This window comes from Curcuma longa, chromosome 15 (assembly GCF_044706935.1).
Source record: "Curcuma longa cultivar G26 ecotype Majalengka, Jawa Barat chromosome 15, ITB_CL_G26_1.1, whole genome shotgun sequence".
Lineage (NCBI taxonomy): Eukaryota > Viridiplantae > Streptophyta > Magnoliopsida > Zingiberales > Zingiberaceae > Curcuma > Curcuma longa.
Window position 1 is genome coordinate 4444334 of NC_133875.1, and position 16841 is coordinate 4461174.

Sequence of the window (16841 nt, forward strand, 5' to 3'; positions counted from 1 at the left end):
TAATAAATAATTTTATTATAGCAAAAAAATAAAATCTACCATCCAATCCAATGATCACACGATCAAAGACAAAGATAAAGAGCAGATATGGTACAACAATGAGCAATAAAAGGATTATAATTCAAATTCTAAATAACTTTAAAATATATATAAACTATGGTTCAAATTTACTTAATAAACGAATTAAACAAAGATAGTATATCTCCAAAATTAATCAAACGAACGCCTAAATCATGAACAAAAAAAAGCTTTACACACAAAATGTCAAAAAAAAAACGTTAAATTAAATTTCAATGATATCAATACTTGGTTTTCATATAACAAAGCCTACAATGCGAAAGATTTTGTTTGGCAAAACTTATGGAGCCGCTTATTGTACACAGATAAGATGGAAACACTGGCACAGGATCACCTTGTGCACAAGGAACTAGAGACTTCAAATCCATTCTCATATTACAATCCCTCCGATCTGAAACATTTTGTTTGGAAAAGCTTATGAGCAGCAGCTTATCATACACTTAATCGGCTGCGAAACCGAGGAACTTGTTCATCAAGTCGACCACCGGCTTCGGAGTGCCTGGAACATATGGGACCAAAGCCTCCAAATCCATGGCTTCGATAGTCTGGTGCAGCGTTTGGGGCCGAGCATAAAAGAGGTGCTTCCTCTCTGCAAGTTCCTCTGCCAGCTCACTTTGGTGGTTGTCCATCAGGTCCTCATTCACAACAACAATCAAGGATTTACCCAATTGCAATGCCTCAAATATGCTCCCGGAACCTGGAATTGTAACTTCGTTAATCTCTACGTGAATCAACACGGGTGGTTTGCGAGAGTAATGTAAGAATCAGCAGGTTGGTGAGTGATTACATTACATGGCTGAAAATGATAAAAGAATAAATAAATACTAACTTGTCTCTCCCAAAGTGTCTTTGTTCTCTTGTCATTTCTTAGTGTGTTTGTGCCAACATACACACTGCTAAAAATCCAAATGATATGCTTCTATAGAGTTCTAGTGAGGAAAAAGTATCTGAATCTCTTTAGGTTGAATAAGTTATTCTTCTATTGGTTATGTAAACTTTACCTGCATGACTGATGATAAGGGATGCTGATTTGAGGTAGTCAGCAATGCTTGGTGAGAAAGCAAAGTAATCCACTGAAAGAGGCCCATCTTCTTCTGAAACCTATAAATTTGGGTGAAACAGGAAGGATCTTCTATATTCATAGGAAAAGAAGTAAAGACATATTATATCGTATCAAGCAGAATAGAATGCGTAGTGGCAAGTATTGCCCCACATTCAGCAAAAAAAAAAAAAAAAAAAGCAATACCAATCCATTCGGCTGTGAAAAAAAGTTCAGTCAAAAACACCATTGAGTTTCAGAGGGGTGAGGTTAAAACTAGTTCCTATCTTTATATCCTGATTTGTTCAGCATTAAGGATTCTGTAGAAGCATCTCGAATACAGCAACAATGATACATCACAACTCAATGAACTTCAATATAATTTCTTCTGAACCAATGAATTTGATCTAGTTCGATAGTCATCATAAATAATTGCTCAAACAAATTCATTTTTTATCAATAATCTAGAAGGGTAAAGCTTAAGCTGTGGAAACATTGCATAATGAAGACAGACAAAATAAGAAATATTATATTTTGTTGACACATTGCATCATGAAGACATACAAAATAAATTGAGCAAATGAACAGACGAGATGGGAACCTTGGATGGAACATATGACCCTCGGCCCATTTGGATCATAAGGTCGGTGTAACCTCTTTTTGACAACGCTTCTTTAACTTGTCTAGAATCTGCGGCTTTAACAAGAGCATCAAAGCATGTTGTTCCCACTGTTACAAACACCATTTTCCTTATTTTGCCACCATTTCCTGCTCCATCCATTTGCAGGAAGTTAACACAACCTCATTCAAACAATTTAATACTCTTTGGATGACCAATCTGCTCAGGAAAGAAATTCACACATTTTAATAGTTTCAAGTTAAGTGCTCAATGAAGATACAAAATTTCGATTCGTCAAAAAACTTAGTAGGGTTATGCAAAATTAAATAATCAATATTACCTAAAATTTGTTAATGGAAACAAACAATCAACTGGCAAATAGATTGTAAGTTTCCTCTCTCTTAATCAACTAAGTATCCAGTGAAAATTACCAATGCAAAAAGTGCAGTAAGATAAATAATCATTCTATAACATATGAAAAGTTCCAATATAAAGCATCAGCGGCAACAAAACATGATTTTGCTAGTCTCCTCAATTCGGTAGACAAAGTGAAATGATTCATCCAAACCGCAAAATCTATGGCTACCACGATAGATGATTTCAGAGATATTAAATAAAAAAATAAGAAAATAAAAATCAATCGAAGTCGGATTCCTAGTTAATCGCCGTCGTATGAAACAGGCCCTGCTCCCTCTTACCCTTGACCGCTGAAATCCGCCCCTTTTACCCTCCCCTTCCGTTCTCGCCTCGCCGCCGTCTAAATACTCTCCCTCTCGAAGCCTTCCCGTCGCCTGCCGTTAACCTAAGCGCTGGCCAAAACCTAGATGGGGGACATCGAAGCCGGATGAGAAAATTACATAGACTCCTATTCCAGGCGGGTTTCGGGTACAGGTTTCGGACCTAACTTCTTAACGGGTATAGTATTTTAAATTAGTTCGTCTCCTAAAATTAGTTTAGATCCATTTTATTTAAATCACATAAAAAAAGACATTTTTATTAAAAGGTACTTATTTTTCTACCAATTATTCAAATTCAATTAAGACATTGTTGGTAGGGGATGAGCTAAAATTCGATATTAAACAACTCAATGATCAAATTTAAAATTTTAATTTATTTATTTCAGAATTTTAATTTTTTTAAAAAAATTGATTATATTGATTAATTCGATTAAATTGAATAAATCAAATAAACGGAATAAATTAAAATAAATAATAAATAATAAATAAATTTATAAATTCTTAATTAATTTATAAATCTTCTATAATATTTAAAAAAAAGTTAGTTAATTTGATTTTTAATCAAATTAATCGATATTTTATCGATTTTAAAATTTTTAATTTATTCGATTTTGATTAATTCAATTCAATTTAATTTTAATAGAACATTCAACCCTACCCATTTATTCTTTAAATTGCTCATTTTCTATTAATATCTATAAATTGTATGGCTCAAATCGGATGATGGAGATTAAAATTTGATACCATAAATACTATATTTCCAAATTTAAGCTAAAATTTATAGTATAAATCACTCTAATATAAAGTGTAAAATAAATATTTAAACTAAATATAGTAAAAAAGTAGCCCCTAAAATGAAGGAGGGAGAGGGAAGAGCGGATAAGTAGGTTCAAACACTATAAATTTTTCTTCCTCTAAACTATAAAATTCTAACGTTGCACAGATAAAACAAGAAAAAAAAAGACTCAAGACATACTTCTTTGAATAAGATGTATAATTACAAGCAATCACCGCAAGTCGACAAAGACATCGGAGCATTGGTCGCGGTAGCCATCAACAAGAATAAGGGAAGTCAATACGCTCTCAAATGGACAATCGACAATCTTCTCACCAGAGGCCAAACCGTCATTCTCATCCACGTCAAGATCACTAACACCCCGAGTGAGTATTTCAAATTTACATGATTGAGCTTATTCAAAGATATCGAAACCTCGCTTATCTTACTTGACTACAGACGAGGAAGGTAGCTACAAAGAGCCAACCGATCAACGTATGAAGGAGGTTTTCCTTCCATTTCGTTGCTTTTGCACTCGCAAAGATGTAATCTCATAACTTACATTTTAAACCCTCATTTTTCACTATTTTGATAATAATACAATGAAAAAAACGTTAAATAGATAACGTGCAAAGACATATTGCTCGAAGACTGTGATGTGGCCAAGGCTATAACGGAGTTTGTAGCACAAATGGCGATAGAGAAATTGGTGGTTGGTGCTTCATCAAAGAGTGGATTTCTGAAGTAGTACTCTCACTTGGCTTCAACTTTAATTTGAGAAAAGTGTTGTGCTAAAATATAAAATCTTGCTATGTGAATTATGTGTGTGTTGGTTTTGTGATATGTTAGAAGATTCAAAAGTGTCGATTTGTCAGCCCATATCACGAAGGAAGCACCTGACTTTTGCACGGTGGTCATGATAATGAAGGGGAAAGTGTCGGCGATGCGAAACGCGGTTCGGTCGGCTCCGACCACCTCTCCCCTTCGGGCTCAAATTCAAAACTTGCCGAACCTCAAGCCCCCTCTCAATGCCGATACCATGACCCCTCGACGAAGTTTGCTGACCCCCAAAGGTTCGTCTTCTGCTATTTTGAAATATTTTGTGTGTTTTGGGGTTTAACAATTTCACTCTTGCAGGACCAATGAGTGAGCCAGGGAAAGATAGTTACAATTTGCGTCACAACGATTCGATCAGGTAAATAATAAAACTAGAAGGGAGAAAAATGCATATTTGCTATTTTAGAGGAATTTCTTTATTTTTTTAATTTTTAAATAGATCTCCGTTCACAAGAGGACTGCGAGGGTACACGACGAAGTCGTACGCCGAGATCTCGTCGTCGTCGGACACCGACATATCCTTCGTCAGCTCCGGCGGACGGCTGAGCTTAGAACAGGCCATGCTTCCGAGGTTGTCGAATGGATCCGACGGCCTCGATCGCAGCTTCGAGTCGGTTAGTACGCCGCTCAAGTCGGTGGATTCCTACTACACCGGAAATGAGTTCTCCTACGTCTCGCAGACCAGCACCGTAACCTCATCGTCGTCGCAAATGGTAAGCTGAATGGATTAAGCTGAATGGATTGGATGAGGAAAAGGGGATCTGTTCGATTGGTTTGCAGGAAGAAGTGGAAGAAGAGCTGAAGAGATTAAGGTTGGAACTGAAGTACACGACGGAGATGTACAACAACGCCTGCAAGGAAGCAAACACGGCCAATCAAAAGGTGATTTTTAGGGCAAAGTAAACTTTCCCCCCTTTTGTTCAGAAGATTGATTCAAGCTTCATGATTTGGGCGAAATGAGTAGGCGAGGGAGCTGCAGAGGTGGAAGACAGAGGAGGAGGAGAAGAAGGCTCATGAAGTCAATGTGGCAGAGGAAGCGGCCGAGAAGGAGAAAACGAGGTACAAAGCCATAGAGGAGGCGGTGCAGGCGGAGAACCGCATCGCGGAGCTGGAAGCGAAGAAGAGACTGAATGCAGAGATGAAGGCGATCAAGGAGTCGTCGGAGACGGACTCGATCGGACCAATGCGCCATGATTTGCGGTATCGGAAGTACACGATCAATGAGATCGAGATGGCGACGGAGTACTTCAACGAGCGGCGCAAGATCGGGGAGGGCGGCTACGGGCCGGTGTACAAGTGTTACCTGGACCACACGCCAGTGGCGGTGAAAGTTCTCCGGCCAGACGCCGCCCAGGGAAGGTCGCAGTTCCACCAGGAGATCGAAGTGCTGAGCTGCATCCGCCACCCGCACATGGTGCTGCTGCTGGGCGCCTGTCCGGAGTACGGCTGCATCGTGTACGAGTACATGGCCAACGGCAGCCTCGAGGACCGCCTCTTCCGGCGCAGCAACACGCCGGCGATCCCCTGGCAGCACCGCTTCCGCATAGCCGCTGAGATCGCCACCGCGCTACTCTTCCTCCACCGCATGAAGCCTGAGCCGCTCGTTCACAGGGATCTCAAGCCGGCCAACATTCTTCTCGACCGGAACTACGTCAGCAAGATCGGCGACGTCGGGCTCGCCCGCCTCGTCCCGCCCTCCGTCGCCGACAGCGTGACGCAGTACCGGATCACCTCCACCGCCGGCACCTTCTGCTACATCGACCCGGAGTACCAGCAGACGGGGATGCTCGGGGTGAAGTCCGACATCTACTCCCTCGGCGTCCTGCTGCTGCAGATCATCACCGCCAAGCCGCCGATGGGGCTCACCCACCACGTCGGCCGCGCGATCGAGCGCGGCGAGCTCGAATCCATGCTCGACCAGGAGGTGACCGATTGGCCCGTCCACGAGGCGCAGCGCTTCGCCGAGATAGCGCTCAAGTGCACGGAGCTCCGGCGGAGGGACCGCCCGGATCTGGAGAAGGTAGTTCTGCCGGAGCTGAACCGGTTGAGGGCCCTCGGAGAGGAGAACTACGCCTTCTTCCCCATCAGGACTCCCACCGATGGCTCGCACAGCAGTCAACTTTCTCATCAGGTGAATCAACCATTTCACCATTTCATCGAACACAAACAAGATTGTGAATTATTACATGGAGTTCTGATCATCGTTAAGAATTTCTTGTAGGTGATGATGAGTGATCCACTGATGGGTGCCCAAGAAAGACACAATTTCATTGAATACTCCAACAAGTCATCGTAAGATCATGGTAACAACTGTTAGTACTTTTCATCGATCATCATGTGTGTCTGTGTCTGTCTGTGTGTGACCTGATGACGATTTAACTGCTAAGCCTGGTATTATAATAAGAGTCGAAGTCAACTGTTCCTGTACTTCATCCAGCATGGGTTTCAATGCGGGAGATGAAACATAATCTGTGTACTAGTCAAACATATAATATATTCTTCAATGGAATTATTTGTTGCTTCTTTTATTATTTGTTAGGCCCAAACTCAAACAAAACTGCAAATGATTTGAGACATTTTTATAGGAAATAATTTCAATGTTCATATGATATTTCCGAGTTAAGAAGGGCTTACATCTAAACCAAACAATATGTAATGGACTGTCTAATTGGTTGATAAAAAAAAATGATAATCCCAGTGAGTCACATTTCTGGTGATCGACTCGATCCTATGAAAATTTCCTTGACCACCAGAAAATTGAAAAGAAGGGCTTGGGTTGCGTTCCCCAAAAAACTGTACAAATACGCCGTAATTGAGTGAGATCCAGAGTTTTGACCGTTGCCAAACCAAGGAGTGCCAATCATTTAATTCTAATCTATTATATTTGTCTATCTTATTTATTTAAAGAGGGAAAAATCCTCCACAGTTCATAGGCTTCATAAGGTACAATCACCTTAATGCTTTCTGGGTTAATTATCAATAATGTGATTGAGGATTTGAGATCTTATTCTCAAGATGTGAAATCTTCAATGACGTGTTTATATTGTGCAAAGCACCTGGAAAATGATGTGCGTTGCTAAAATTGCTGTACCTTGAATCAACAACAGTAGATTCTTTGATAACCACGAGAATTAAACAATGAGGTTTCTCAATTTCAGTTCATAATCTTTAAAAATGAATAAACTTGAACAGAATTACTCCCCAAAAAATGAACTGATAAAAAAAGGATGGATTGACGCACCGGAGCTCGTCTAGCGAGAAGCGGTTCCTGGATCTCCAGAGGCCAAACCACGAGAACATGATGAGGGCGATCCGATCTCTGAGGGATCACGCGCCGCAGGCCCGAAGAAGGCAACCTGAGCCTCGCATCTCCGGCGTCTTCTTCTCTTGCTCGCCGCGCACGCCCCTCACTTCCCTCTCCTCGCCTCTGCTTTCAGCGTCGGGGGCGAAGAGGCGATCTCAGATCTCCCCTTTCCGCTCGACATGGAAAAAGAATCGAAATAAAAGAAATTAAAAGAAAGGCGCCGCCGTGGCAGGTGACGAAGGCCGATGCGTGGACGGTGATCTCAGGCTTCCGCAGTCGTACAACCGTGCGATGGAGATCCGACTCAGAAACGAGCGGTTCTGATCAATACCGCAAATTATTAAAAAGATTTCCAGTTCAAACTTTATATTATTAATTAACAACCTGACCGTCTCTTTATTTTTTAAAAAAAATATTTTTTAATTAACATCACAAACATAAGCCATTAAAATATTAAATATACATTTAGCATGAATTAATATATATATATATGTATGTATTTTCTTAATATCAATATTTTAAAATAGTCACTAGTTACTTTGTCATCGACATTTTGTTTTATCAAATTTACCTCTTTAAATCTTCAGGATTAAGTAGACTTTGAAGATCGATTACAACTATCCACTGTTTCAATCGATCGAGCCACAGTATCATAAACTCACCTTCTTTTAACATATCGCTTAGAGAACTTATAAGATCACATAATCTGCAACGAATATGAACGATATTGAAAGCAAAATTAGTGGAAAGTTCCCTTTCCAAGCTCCAAAAGTTTCAAATTTAAGTAGTAGAATTCTCTAAAGGTATCTAGCGTTCAAAAGAAACTAGAGCAATTTCTTTGGGCTTCAGTTCAGTTAACCCTTTTGCAGAACACCTCCACAAAAATCCAGTCTTTTTTTAAAAAGGCGACAATTTTTACACATACAAATCTGCACAATCAACCAATTTTGTGGGAAATGAAGAACTTTTAAACTGAAAACAGCGCACAAAAGAACTGGATCTCAAACGGTTCGGTAAAATCTCGTCGAAAAGAAATCACCAAAGTACGCCATGAATTGACTGATTGTGCTCGTTGCTCAGCTAACCGCACAGGAACTAATTTCCCATCCCATTAAGCATTCCGAAAAATGCCGTCGATAGAAAATTTAGATTCATCACCGCAACTCAATCATCCCGAAATAGAGAAAATACTATTTAAAAAATTTTTTTTTAAAAAAAAAAAGAGAGAGAGAGATCGAGCGATTAAGAAAGGGAGAGGAAGAATAGAGGGCTCGCCATGATGTATAGGTGTGTCAGCAAGGCGTAGACGCCTTTACGACGAGCGAACCAGTTTCTTCATCCTCGTCTGTCGCCCTCCCTGATCCAAGCATCACAAGGAGCACTCGGATCATAGAGAAGAGGAAGCGTCGCGGCTGAAGAAAACAACGAACTGGAAACCCTAAATTTATTTGGGTATATGGGAGGGTATTTATAGAGTGAAGAATTAAGAAGGACGATAGCTCAATTTCTCATAGTTCTAAGGGTCTCTTGCAAAATTATTAAAACTTTATATTATTTAAGTTTATTTGATAAAATAATTGAGGAAAAATAAAATGAAAACAGTTAAAATAATTATTCATATTAATAAATAAATAAAGCGTATATTGGCACCGAATCCGAACTCGACCCATTTTCTCACCAACTTCAATTCATGGCGTTCGAGATCCCGTCGGCTCGCATTCGGCAACTCCAAGAGGGTCTCCGGCGGGAGGCCGGCTTGCCGTCCTATGAACCCGCCGACTCATCGCCGCAACTTCCTTCCATACGCGACGCGGTTGCTGCGCTCGATCCGGAACTCTCTCCCTCCCTCCGTTGCGAACGGTGCCGCGGCGGCCTCCTCCGAGGCCTGCAGTCCACGATCTGTATCTATTGCGGCCACGATCGGAGGAAGGAAGGGTCATCCCATTCGATCTCGTTCAATTCCACCGTTGGGTGCCGAAAGCTTCTCGACTTCCTCGGGCTGGATGGATCTGTGAGTAAATTTCTCTTCTTTGGGCTCAATCCTTTCTTGTTTTACTAAGGAGCTACTTTCTGCGAGAGCCTATCGATGAATATTTGATGAAATTTGCTTTTTTGTGAAGAAATTCTTGTTCTGCTTACTCGTTAAACTCGAAAGGATAAGCTATAGACTCGCAGGAAAGAGAAAAAATAATGAAAGGAAAGGAAAAGTTCTACACCCAGTTCTTATTTAAGATCGAGAACATCAACAATTGTATTTATTTATTTATTTTTATAAATGACTTTATTTCTTATTGATCGACCAGTTAAGAAAATGGATGTATATTCTTTCATATTTGCAACAAGTAGAAAAATGCAGTATTAACACTGAAATATCTTTCTTAATTAAAAATTTTCTGACCAGCACTGTAGCTCTCATATCTTCTGTAAATTTGTGATCTTTATCATGTGTTTCATGCTTACTCTAACCACGCATAGTGGAAGAGACGACAAATTGGATATCTCAAAGTTTGTGTATGCAATAAGTCATTGGGTTTATGCTTTCTTTTGTTTGGCATCCTAGATGAAGGTTAACTTTCATGTTGAAATAATGTAGGGTTGATCCAAGTTCTTGGATATCTGTACTTTTGTGGTGAGAAGCATTGATTAGTATGATGATTTTTGACAATGAATTAAGTGTATCTAGTAGTCTATTCTGATGCTCCATGTTACCTTAGTATTTTTTGGCCTTCTGATAGTGTAACAAAACTATGCTCCTTGTTAAGGACTCATTAGCTCATGATATCATATTCCAAACTCTCAATTGTATTAATATCAATAATTATTATATCTAATATTATTGTAGATCAAAAGTTACTCTTTACTATATTCAGATATACTTCTGGATGAATGGACCTCTGGCTTATTCATTATTGAATTGGTAATTTGCTACAATAGTGAAGGACCAGGGATTGAACATTGTTGATAACTGATCAGCTAATAACAGTGATATCTATACTGCTATCTTTGAACTTTCCGGGTAACACCTAAGCATATTTACTTGAGCCATTCTGCAGGAAGCTGTTTTACTGGACATGGAGACAAGTAGCTCAAAAAAGGGTCAGGACACACCCAAGAGTGAGTTAGTTTTGTCTGATCTCTTGGACCTTGTATTAAAATGGCCTTCAGATAAGGAGGATGTTGATGACACAAGCGGATCACCTGTCCCCAATACAAATGCTTTAAGCTTGACTGGAGTTGATCTTGATAATCTTTTTCCTCAAAGAAAGGGAGAGGCATCTTCTATTGCTCCAGATGTCAATGATGAGTTTATTCCAAGGCAGAATAGAGAGGCAAAAAATCATGTGTCTTCTGCTTTTGAAAACTTTAATGTGTTTGGGAAACTTCAGACTTCAGAGATGAAAACAAGCACTTATAGCAGTAATGTTGATGGATCATTTGGTGCCTGGAATGCTGAGTTTCATCCTGCTAGTAGCACTTCTGCTGTCAGTCCCAAATCACTTGAACTTTTTCAGGATTCTTCAGTTAGCAGTCTTCCTAATGCTGCAATAACTGAAGATACTATAGACCAACATGAGAAAATAGAAGCACTTGGAGGAATTCAAAGTCAGTCAGGTCCACTGACATCAGTCAACAATGAACTTCAAGATGATTTTTGGCCCATGGTGAGTGCAAAAATAGAGTCTTCAAATTCACTCAAAGATGAAACTCACATTGATAAAGGGAATAGTGCCATAAAGAATATCTCTGGATTTTCTGTTCAAGATGATATATGGCCTTCAAGCAGCATCACAAAATCTGACACATCTACTCAAAATAATCTGACGGATGATTCCATTGAGGATTGGCAAGATTTTACCAGCTCAGCAAGGAGAACTTCATCAAGTCTGGAAAAGAGAACTGTAATGAACCTGTTTGGAGATTCTCCTACAACAAAGTCAGATTACCTCTTCCCTGAAAGCAGTGAAAATGAATTGCAAAGTAATAAAACAGTAGTTGGAAAAAGTGATTCTGTTGATGATTGGCAAGATTTTGCTAGCTTTGGACAGCAGGAAAGTTCTATAGTTCATAGGACACAATCAGACATAACATTAAATAAGTCTGTCACTCCAATGCATATGAGCTCCAATACAAGATCTGATAGTTTGATAAACATGGATGTTGGTCATGATGATTCTTCTGATGCTTGGCAAGATTTTAGCAGTTCTGGTGCTGCTGCAGTGGAAGATGCAATCTATCAAGAAGCACAAAATGGAATCCTCCCATTTAAGGATTCTTTAAAAACAGATGCAGTTGGTTCCTGGCCTACCAGCAGCACAAAGGATTTGGACAAGAGTAAGCCCTTTCATGGAGATGATGATTCCAATGATTGGCAAGATTTTGCTAGCTTTCCTGAAGTCCCAGCTAAATCATTGATTGTGGAGTCTCAGTCTAATTCTACATTTCTTGATCTAACTTCAGAAACAAAGTCAATAGATACTTGGCCTTTGCAAGAAAAAGAATCCACAAATGGGCATGATGATGAGTTTGATGATTGGCAAGATTTTACCAGCTCTGTGGAGGTACGAGAAAGTTCATCTGATCATGGAGAACAATCTATTGTTCCTGTATTTGTGCATCCTTCAGAAACAAATTCAATTCACCATCAAGGTATGAAGACAGATGGCTTTTTTGATGCGGTGGAAATCCAAAAGCACCACTCTGATGAGAATAACAGCCAACTGGATGTTTTGACATTTGATAGGTATACCTTTACCTGCTGGTAGTTTATTTTAACTGAAAACCTAAATTATAAAAAATCGCAATGTGGATAATTGAAAATAGCAAATGATTCATTGAGGATTTGGAAAATGCAGTCTCATGATTTTATCCATATTTAAGAACACTTTCATGCTGACAATATAAACTGCAGCAGTCATATCAAGTTCAAACTTCTTTCTGATTATCATCTTATTATTGCTTCCAGACTTCTGTCCTTGTTTCTGTTCCATCCTTTTCCACACAAGCTATACATTGTTTGATTTCATCTGTTAAGTTACTCACTGTGTAAACTTTGACGGTTACATGGAGTATCAGAACTGGATTAAAATGAATATGCAGAAAGGAAAAAAGTGAAAACAGAAGAAAAGTGCAGTAAATGTTGTGCCTAAGGAAAGAGGAGGGTAGAATGGTCTGTAGCCAGCACTTTGATATATTTAATCATTTATCTCGAGTTTTCACTTCTTTTTTTTCAGAGTTTTCAGTTGTACAATATATCTTTGCAGCTGAAAATTTTTGTTATAACAAAACAAAATTCTAGTGAAGAATCAGCATAATGAGAAATCCTGAATCTGCCCATAAAAGTGTCGGGCACTCATTTAGCTTTTGACATTCTGGATGTGGTCTTTGACAGTTAATGATGGTGGGATGAAGAAAGAGAAATGATGGTAATCCACAAGTAGTATATGAGTTTAATAGATAATAATAATTTATTAATTGGCTTGAAGATTTTCACATGATTTCTGTCTTTATATACCAGTAGCCAGCATTACTAGCTTTAGTTCAAGATGAAGATTGGAGGATCAGAATTGTTACTGTATTTACTAAGGTTATGAGATCAGGATCAGTACAATTAACCTGAAAACAGTGAGATGGAGGGTATGCTTGCAAAACAAATTTGGAGTTAAAAGGGAGTACAAGTGAGAAAAAAAAACAAAAGCGTTAGATCTCATATTTGGTTTCTTTTCATGAAAAAGCAACATATTTGATGGTTTTTAAGAAAAACTCTTCTAGTCTATTATTAAAATTACAAATTTTTTAGTTTAGGAAAAAATGAGTTACACTTGTGGGGAAAATGGTGAAAACTAACTGTGCACTTGTTCTCTTGCATGGTTACCTGTTTGATTTTTCTGACTCAATACCTTTTCTTCCTTTCTTGAGTCTTCATATATTTCCTATTCCATTCTCTACATTTCACTTTCCTTTCTCATGCTGCCAGCAGTCTGGCAACTAAGCATTGTGGTGATTAATTAGTAGATATTGCTGGTCTCCTGTTTGTACTGTCGTTCCTCTACCCTCTGCATTTGATTTTTCCTCTTTTATCTTTCCAGATTTATTTGCTCAACATAATTCAAAGTTAGTTTGTACTCTTCTCGTCTTTGCTGAGATTGAACAACATATTGCTGAGTCTTCAATGCATATATACATTGCCTGTAACTCATACTTGAAGCCTGCAGCATTTTTCTCAATTTATCTTCTTTATTTCCAGGACCAATGAAGTGGACGAGAAGACTACCTTGGATCCTCATTCTATTTTATGGAATGCAAATGAAAACATTGGAAGTTTTGATGCTAACTTAAATTCAGAGCACGCTAAATCCAATGTGGAGAAGTTGGTGTCACAGATGCATGATCTTTCATTCATGCTTGCGGATGAGCTTTCAATCCCAGAGAAGCATCAAAAAAACTAAACTATTCTTCTGTGCCACACCAATTCTTTTATACAGGTGCATGCACCATATCCTTTTCCAGTCAGACGCATTTTATATCATTTTGTTCCATTCTTATATTACAGAAAACATCAGTTTGGAAATTTGAAGTTCAAATGCTTGCTTTCATGAACGGTAGTCGGTAAATGTTTTCACTGTCGATAGTCATATGGTTGGATTGGATATGTTTAGTTTTGAAACCTTAAAATGCATTTGCTTTAAGTAACATAACAAAAAAGAATGAAATTGATCCAAACATTGCTGGTGTTATTGTTTTTGCATTTGGCTCAATGAAAGAACAAAATCGATATAGTCTTTTGCCAATAACTTGGTGACGGAGAGAAGCACTACTTGCTAGTCTAAGAGAAGGTAATTGTCTTAATGAGTTTTCCCTCAATAGGTACAATCTCGATTTTTTTTAATACTTTCATTTCTTATTCTATTTATCCTTGTATGTTCGCACATCCACTTTAACATTCTTTATCTTGCAACCTTCATCTTCTTTTCATGTGCTCAAGTCATAGTTCAATATTCAACTTTATATAATATAGCGAGTCTAATCGTCATTTTATAAAATTTTCTTTTAAATTTTAGAAGTATTTTATGATCACATAGAATATTTGATGTTCTCTTTCATTTTAACCATCTTATTTATATTCTATGTAAGTCATCTCTCTCAATCTTTCCATCCTTTTGAAAAAATAATCTTAAGTATTTAAAACTCGTAGCTACAAACAACTCGTCATTTCTTAATTAATAATTTTCTTATCGTCTGATATTATTAAATTTAAATTTCATATATTCTGTTTTTACTCTACTAAATCTAAAACATTTCACTTTTAACGTTTCCTTCCAATATTCAAATTTAGTATTTATTTCTTCATATGTTTTATCTACTAAAATAATATCATCTGTAAAAAGGTGGATCTGCCACCTTAGCGGCCCCACACGGTCGGTCCCACGACCATCTGTGAGGATGTAAATCTAGTGCAGTTGGTTACGACGAATATCAATGTGGTATAAAAATGTGTTTAGGAATTTAACATTAATTCTTGATGTAATCGTATTTTTATATGAAACGTTTCAATTAATCAATCTAAAATTTTCACCCTTGTCATTATATTTTTATGTATATCATTAATTAGTTCAATATATATTATACTAATCTTTTTATATTTTAGAATTTTTCATATAATATTTTTTAATACTTTATCGTAAAATTTTTTTTTAAGACGATGGATATCATATATAAGTTTTATTTTTATTTTAGATATTTTTCAATTAGTTGTGTGAAAAGATGATAAAGTTGGATACCACGATAAATATTTTTATTTATATTTTGAAAATTAGAAGAAGAAAATTTTGATGGAGTTGGGTCGTCAAAGTCTTCACTTTGCAAGTCACACTATTTTAGCACATCTTGACAGTACATCTTAGAGGTCAAAGTCAAATACCAATATATAAATAACATATGGCACAAAAAGAATTTTAGTGAAATAATATTATTACTTCGATATATATATTATAACTACAATATTTTAATAATATTGCATGATAAAGTTTCTAATGATTTTTATTTCAATTCTGACTGCTCAATGTTGACAATTAAAAATGAATTTAGACATATCGTTGATGTTGACGTTGACCTTGTATTAGCTCCATAGCTGGTCTACCGTCTACCTTACCAGGTCAACGAAGAAGTCTACGCTATATCCGTCTCTCATCTTCGCGTTCAGCGCCGCCACGAACCCGCCGCCCATCCGACGGTCGCAGTAATCCAGGAACCGCGCCGTCACGTCGTAACCCTGATCCCACCGCTCCCCTCCGCCGCGTACCCCGCCCTGAGCTGCACATAGTCGGCGATTCCCTCGATGAGGCCGCCGTTTGCGCCGCCACGCCCGTTCCACCGCCGCAAGTGGGCCACCTCGTGGTCCAGCACGCCCGCCACTTCCATGCGAAGGTCGCCGCTGTTGTGCCTCGCGATGTAGTCGGCGCTGAGGTGGATCTCTTCGGCCGAGGTGTAGGCGGCGATGCCTTGCGTGGGCTCGACAGTTAGGGCGATGCGGCGGACTCGCTTCTGGTCGGCGTCGCCGTTGAGGCCGACGTCGATCGAGGTCGAAGCGGGACCCGCTGAGGATGCCGCTGACGGCGCCGACGCCGGAGAAGATAAAATAATGGGTTGCACTGGCATTGCCCAACAACATAGGAAGCCTTATATTGCATCCGATTTGGGTGGACCAAGTGAGTTACAGATCCAAGTGAGCTCAGTGGGTTCGACAAAGCGAGTGAGTTGACTGGGACGAATGCTAGGCTAGTCCAACGGGTTGAAACATTCGGTCCAGCCGACGATGATCAAGTCAATCAATTGAGTCAGCTCTACTAAAATGGTGATTGATTCAATTGACCTTAGCCAAATTAATAGAGCATAGACTCCTAGCTACTAAAATAACTCTCTCCCCCAAAAAATAGCTTATTAGTCATTTGGATCACACTCCGGTCTATCGAACCGAATACGATACGATGACAAATGTTATCGAACCTGACAATATGCATATCAAAATACCCCTGCAATTCCAAAATTTTGATTTTCAATTAACCAAATTTAGATGATCATGGTAACTAACTTAACTACCAAAATTTCATAACAGAATTTACTGTTTGATCCCTAGATTTACACACACACACACTAGCTGTCCCTGATCATAAGTAGAAATCTACATCTCATGAAATTCAAACCTGTTTTTTGTTTCTATGTTTCTGTTTTCAATTTCCTACTGCAGAGCTTTTAAAGCATGAAGTTGCAGTTGGGCTAGTCGGTGGCATTGCTGGGCACAGCGCATGAATGGTGGTCAGTCAGTACTAAACAGGCTGTTATCAGTTACTACTTACTTCCGGTGTCTCTGAGATCCCGATCGATCGACAGTTAAAACTCCCGGTTCGATAGGCTCCCGTGTGCGTTGTCACACTGTCAATTTGTGCTTGCCACTC

The 16841-nt window shown here is 38.8% G+C and overlaps 3 protein-coding genes, 1 non-coding gene and 1 pseudogene across 4 annotated transcripts; 2 read left to right on the forward strand and 3 right to left on the reverse strand.

The window, feature by feature from the left end:
- Positions 1–264: 264 nt before the first annotated feature.
- On the reverse strand, positions 265–2550 carry LOC141846391 (uncharacterized). The gene is made up of 4 exons (XM_074734423.1): positions 2435–2550; positions 1719–1955; positions 1080–1179; positions 265–775 (listed from the first exon to the last, which is right to left on the reverse strand). Exons 2-4 carry the CDS (start codon positions 1896–1898, stop codon positions 519–521), a joined length of 537 nt encoding a protein of 178 aa, XP_074590524.1. The 5' UTR covers positions 1899–1955; positions 2435–2550; the 3' UTR covers positions 265–518.
- A 912-nt stretch (positions 2551–3462) lies between these two features.
- LOC141846570 (U-box domain-containing protein 52-like) lies at positions 3463–6381 on the forward strand. Its single transcript, XM_074734607.1, has 9 exons — positions 3463–3634; positions 3708–3793; positions 3871–3992; positions 4098–4303; positions 4386–4443; positions 4525–4798; positions 4866–4967; positions 5050–6216; positions 6307–6381. The coding sequence occupies exons 1-9, from the start codon at positions 3463–3465 to the stop codon at positions 6379–6381; spliced, it is 2262 nt and encodes a 753-aa protein (XP_074590708.1).
- Positions 6382–8461: 2080 nt separating this feature from the next.
- Positions 8462–8552, reverse strand: LOC141846838 (small nucleolar RNA snoR128). Its single transcript, XR_012603374.1, has one exon. It is a non-coding gene; the product is annotated as a small nucleolar RNA snoR128 (small nucleolar RNA).
- A 527-nt stretch (positions 8553–9079) lies between these two features.
- Positions 9080–13982, forward strand: LOC141846460 (uncharacterized). Its single transcript, XM_074734509.1, has 3 exons — positions 9080–9400; positions 10443–12130; positions 13634–13982. Exons 1-3 carry the CDS (start codon positions 9080–9082, stop codon positions 13833–13835), a joined length of 2211 nt encoding a protein of 736 aa, XP_074590610.1. The 3' UTR covers positions 13836–13982.
- Positions 13983–15505: 1523 nt separating this feature from the next.
- LOC141846571 (uncharacterized) lies at positions 15506–16044 on the reverse strand (annotated as a pseudogene).
- Between the last annotated feature and the right edge of the window lie 797 nt (positions 16045–16841).

Coding starts and splice junctions, on each gene's coding strand:
- LOC141846391 (XM_074734423.1), bottom strand. CDS start 1,898: ATGGATGGAGCAGGAAATGGTGGCAAAATAAGGAAAATGGTGTTTGTA. Junction 1,180..1,718: donor GGTCATATGTTCCATCCAAG/GTTCCCATCTCG, acceptor CCAAATTTATAG/GTTTCAGAAGAAGATGGGCC. Junction 776..1,079: donor CCTTATCATCAGTCATGCAG/GTAAAGTTTACA, acceptor TTACAATTCCAG/GTTCCGGGAGCATATTTGAG.
- LOC141846460 (XM_074734509.1), top strand. CDS start 9,080: ATGGCGTTCGAGATCCCGTCGGCTCGCATTCGGCAACTCCAAGAGGGT. Junction 9,401..10,442: donor TCCTCGGGCTGGATGGATCT/GTGAGTAAATTT, acceptor GCCATTCTGCAG/GAAGCTGTTTTACTGGACAT. Junction 12,131..13,633: donor GATGTTTTGACATTTGATAG/GTATACCTTTAC, acceptor CTTTATTTCCAG/GACCAATGAAGTGGACGAGA.
- LOC141846570 (XM_074734607.1), top strand. CDS start 3,463: ATGTATAATTACAAGCAATCACCGCAAGTCGACAAAGACATCGGAGCA. Junction 3,635..3,707: donor CAAGATCACTAACACCCCGA/GTGAGTATTTCA, acceptor ACTTGACTACAG/ACGAGGAAGGTAGCTACAAA. Junction 3,993..4,097: donor TCAAAGAGTGGATTTCTGAA/GTAGTACTCTCA, acceptor GTGATATGTTAG/AAGATTCAAAAGTGTCGATT.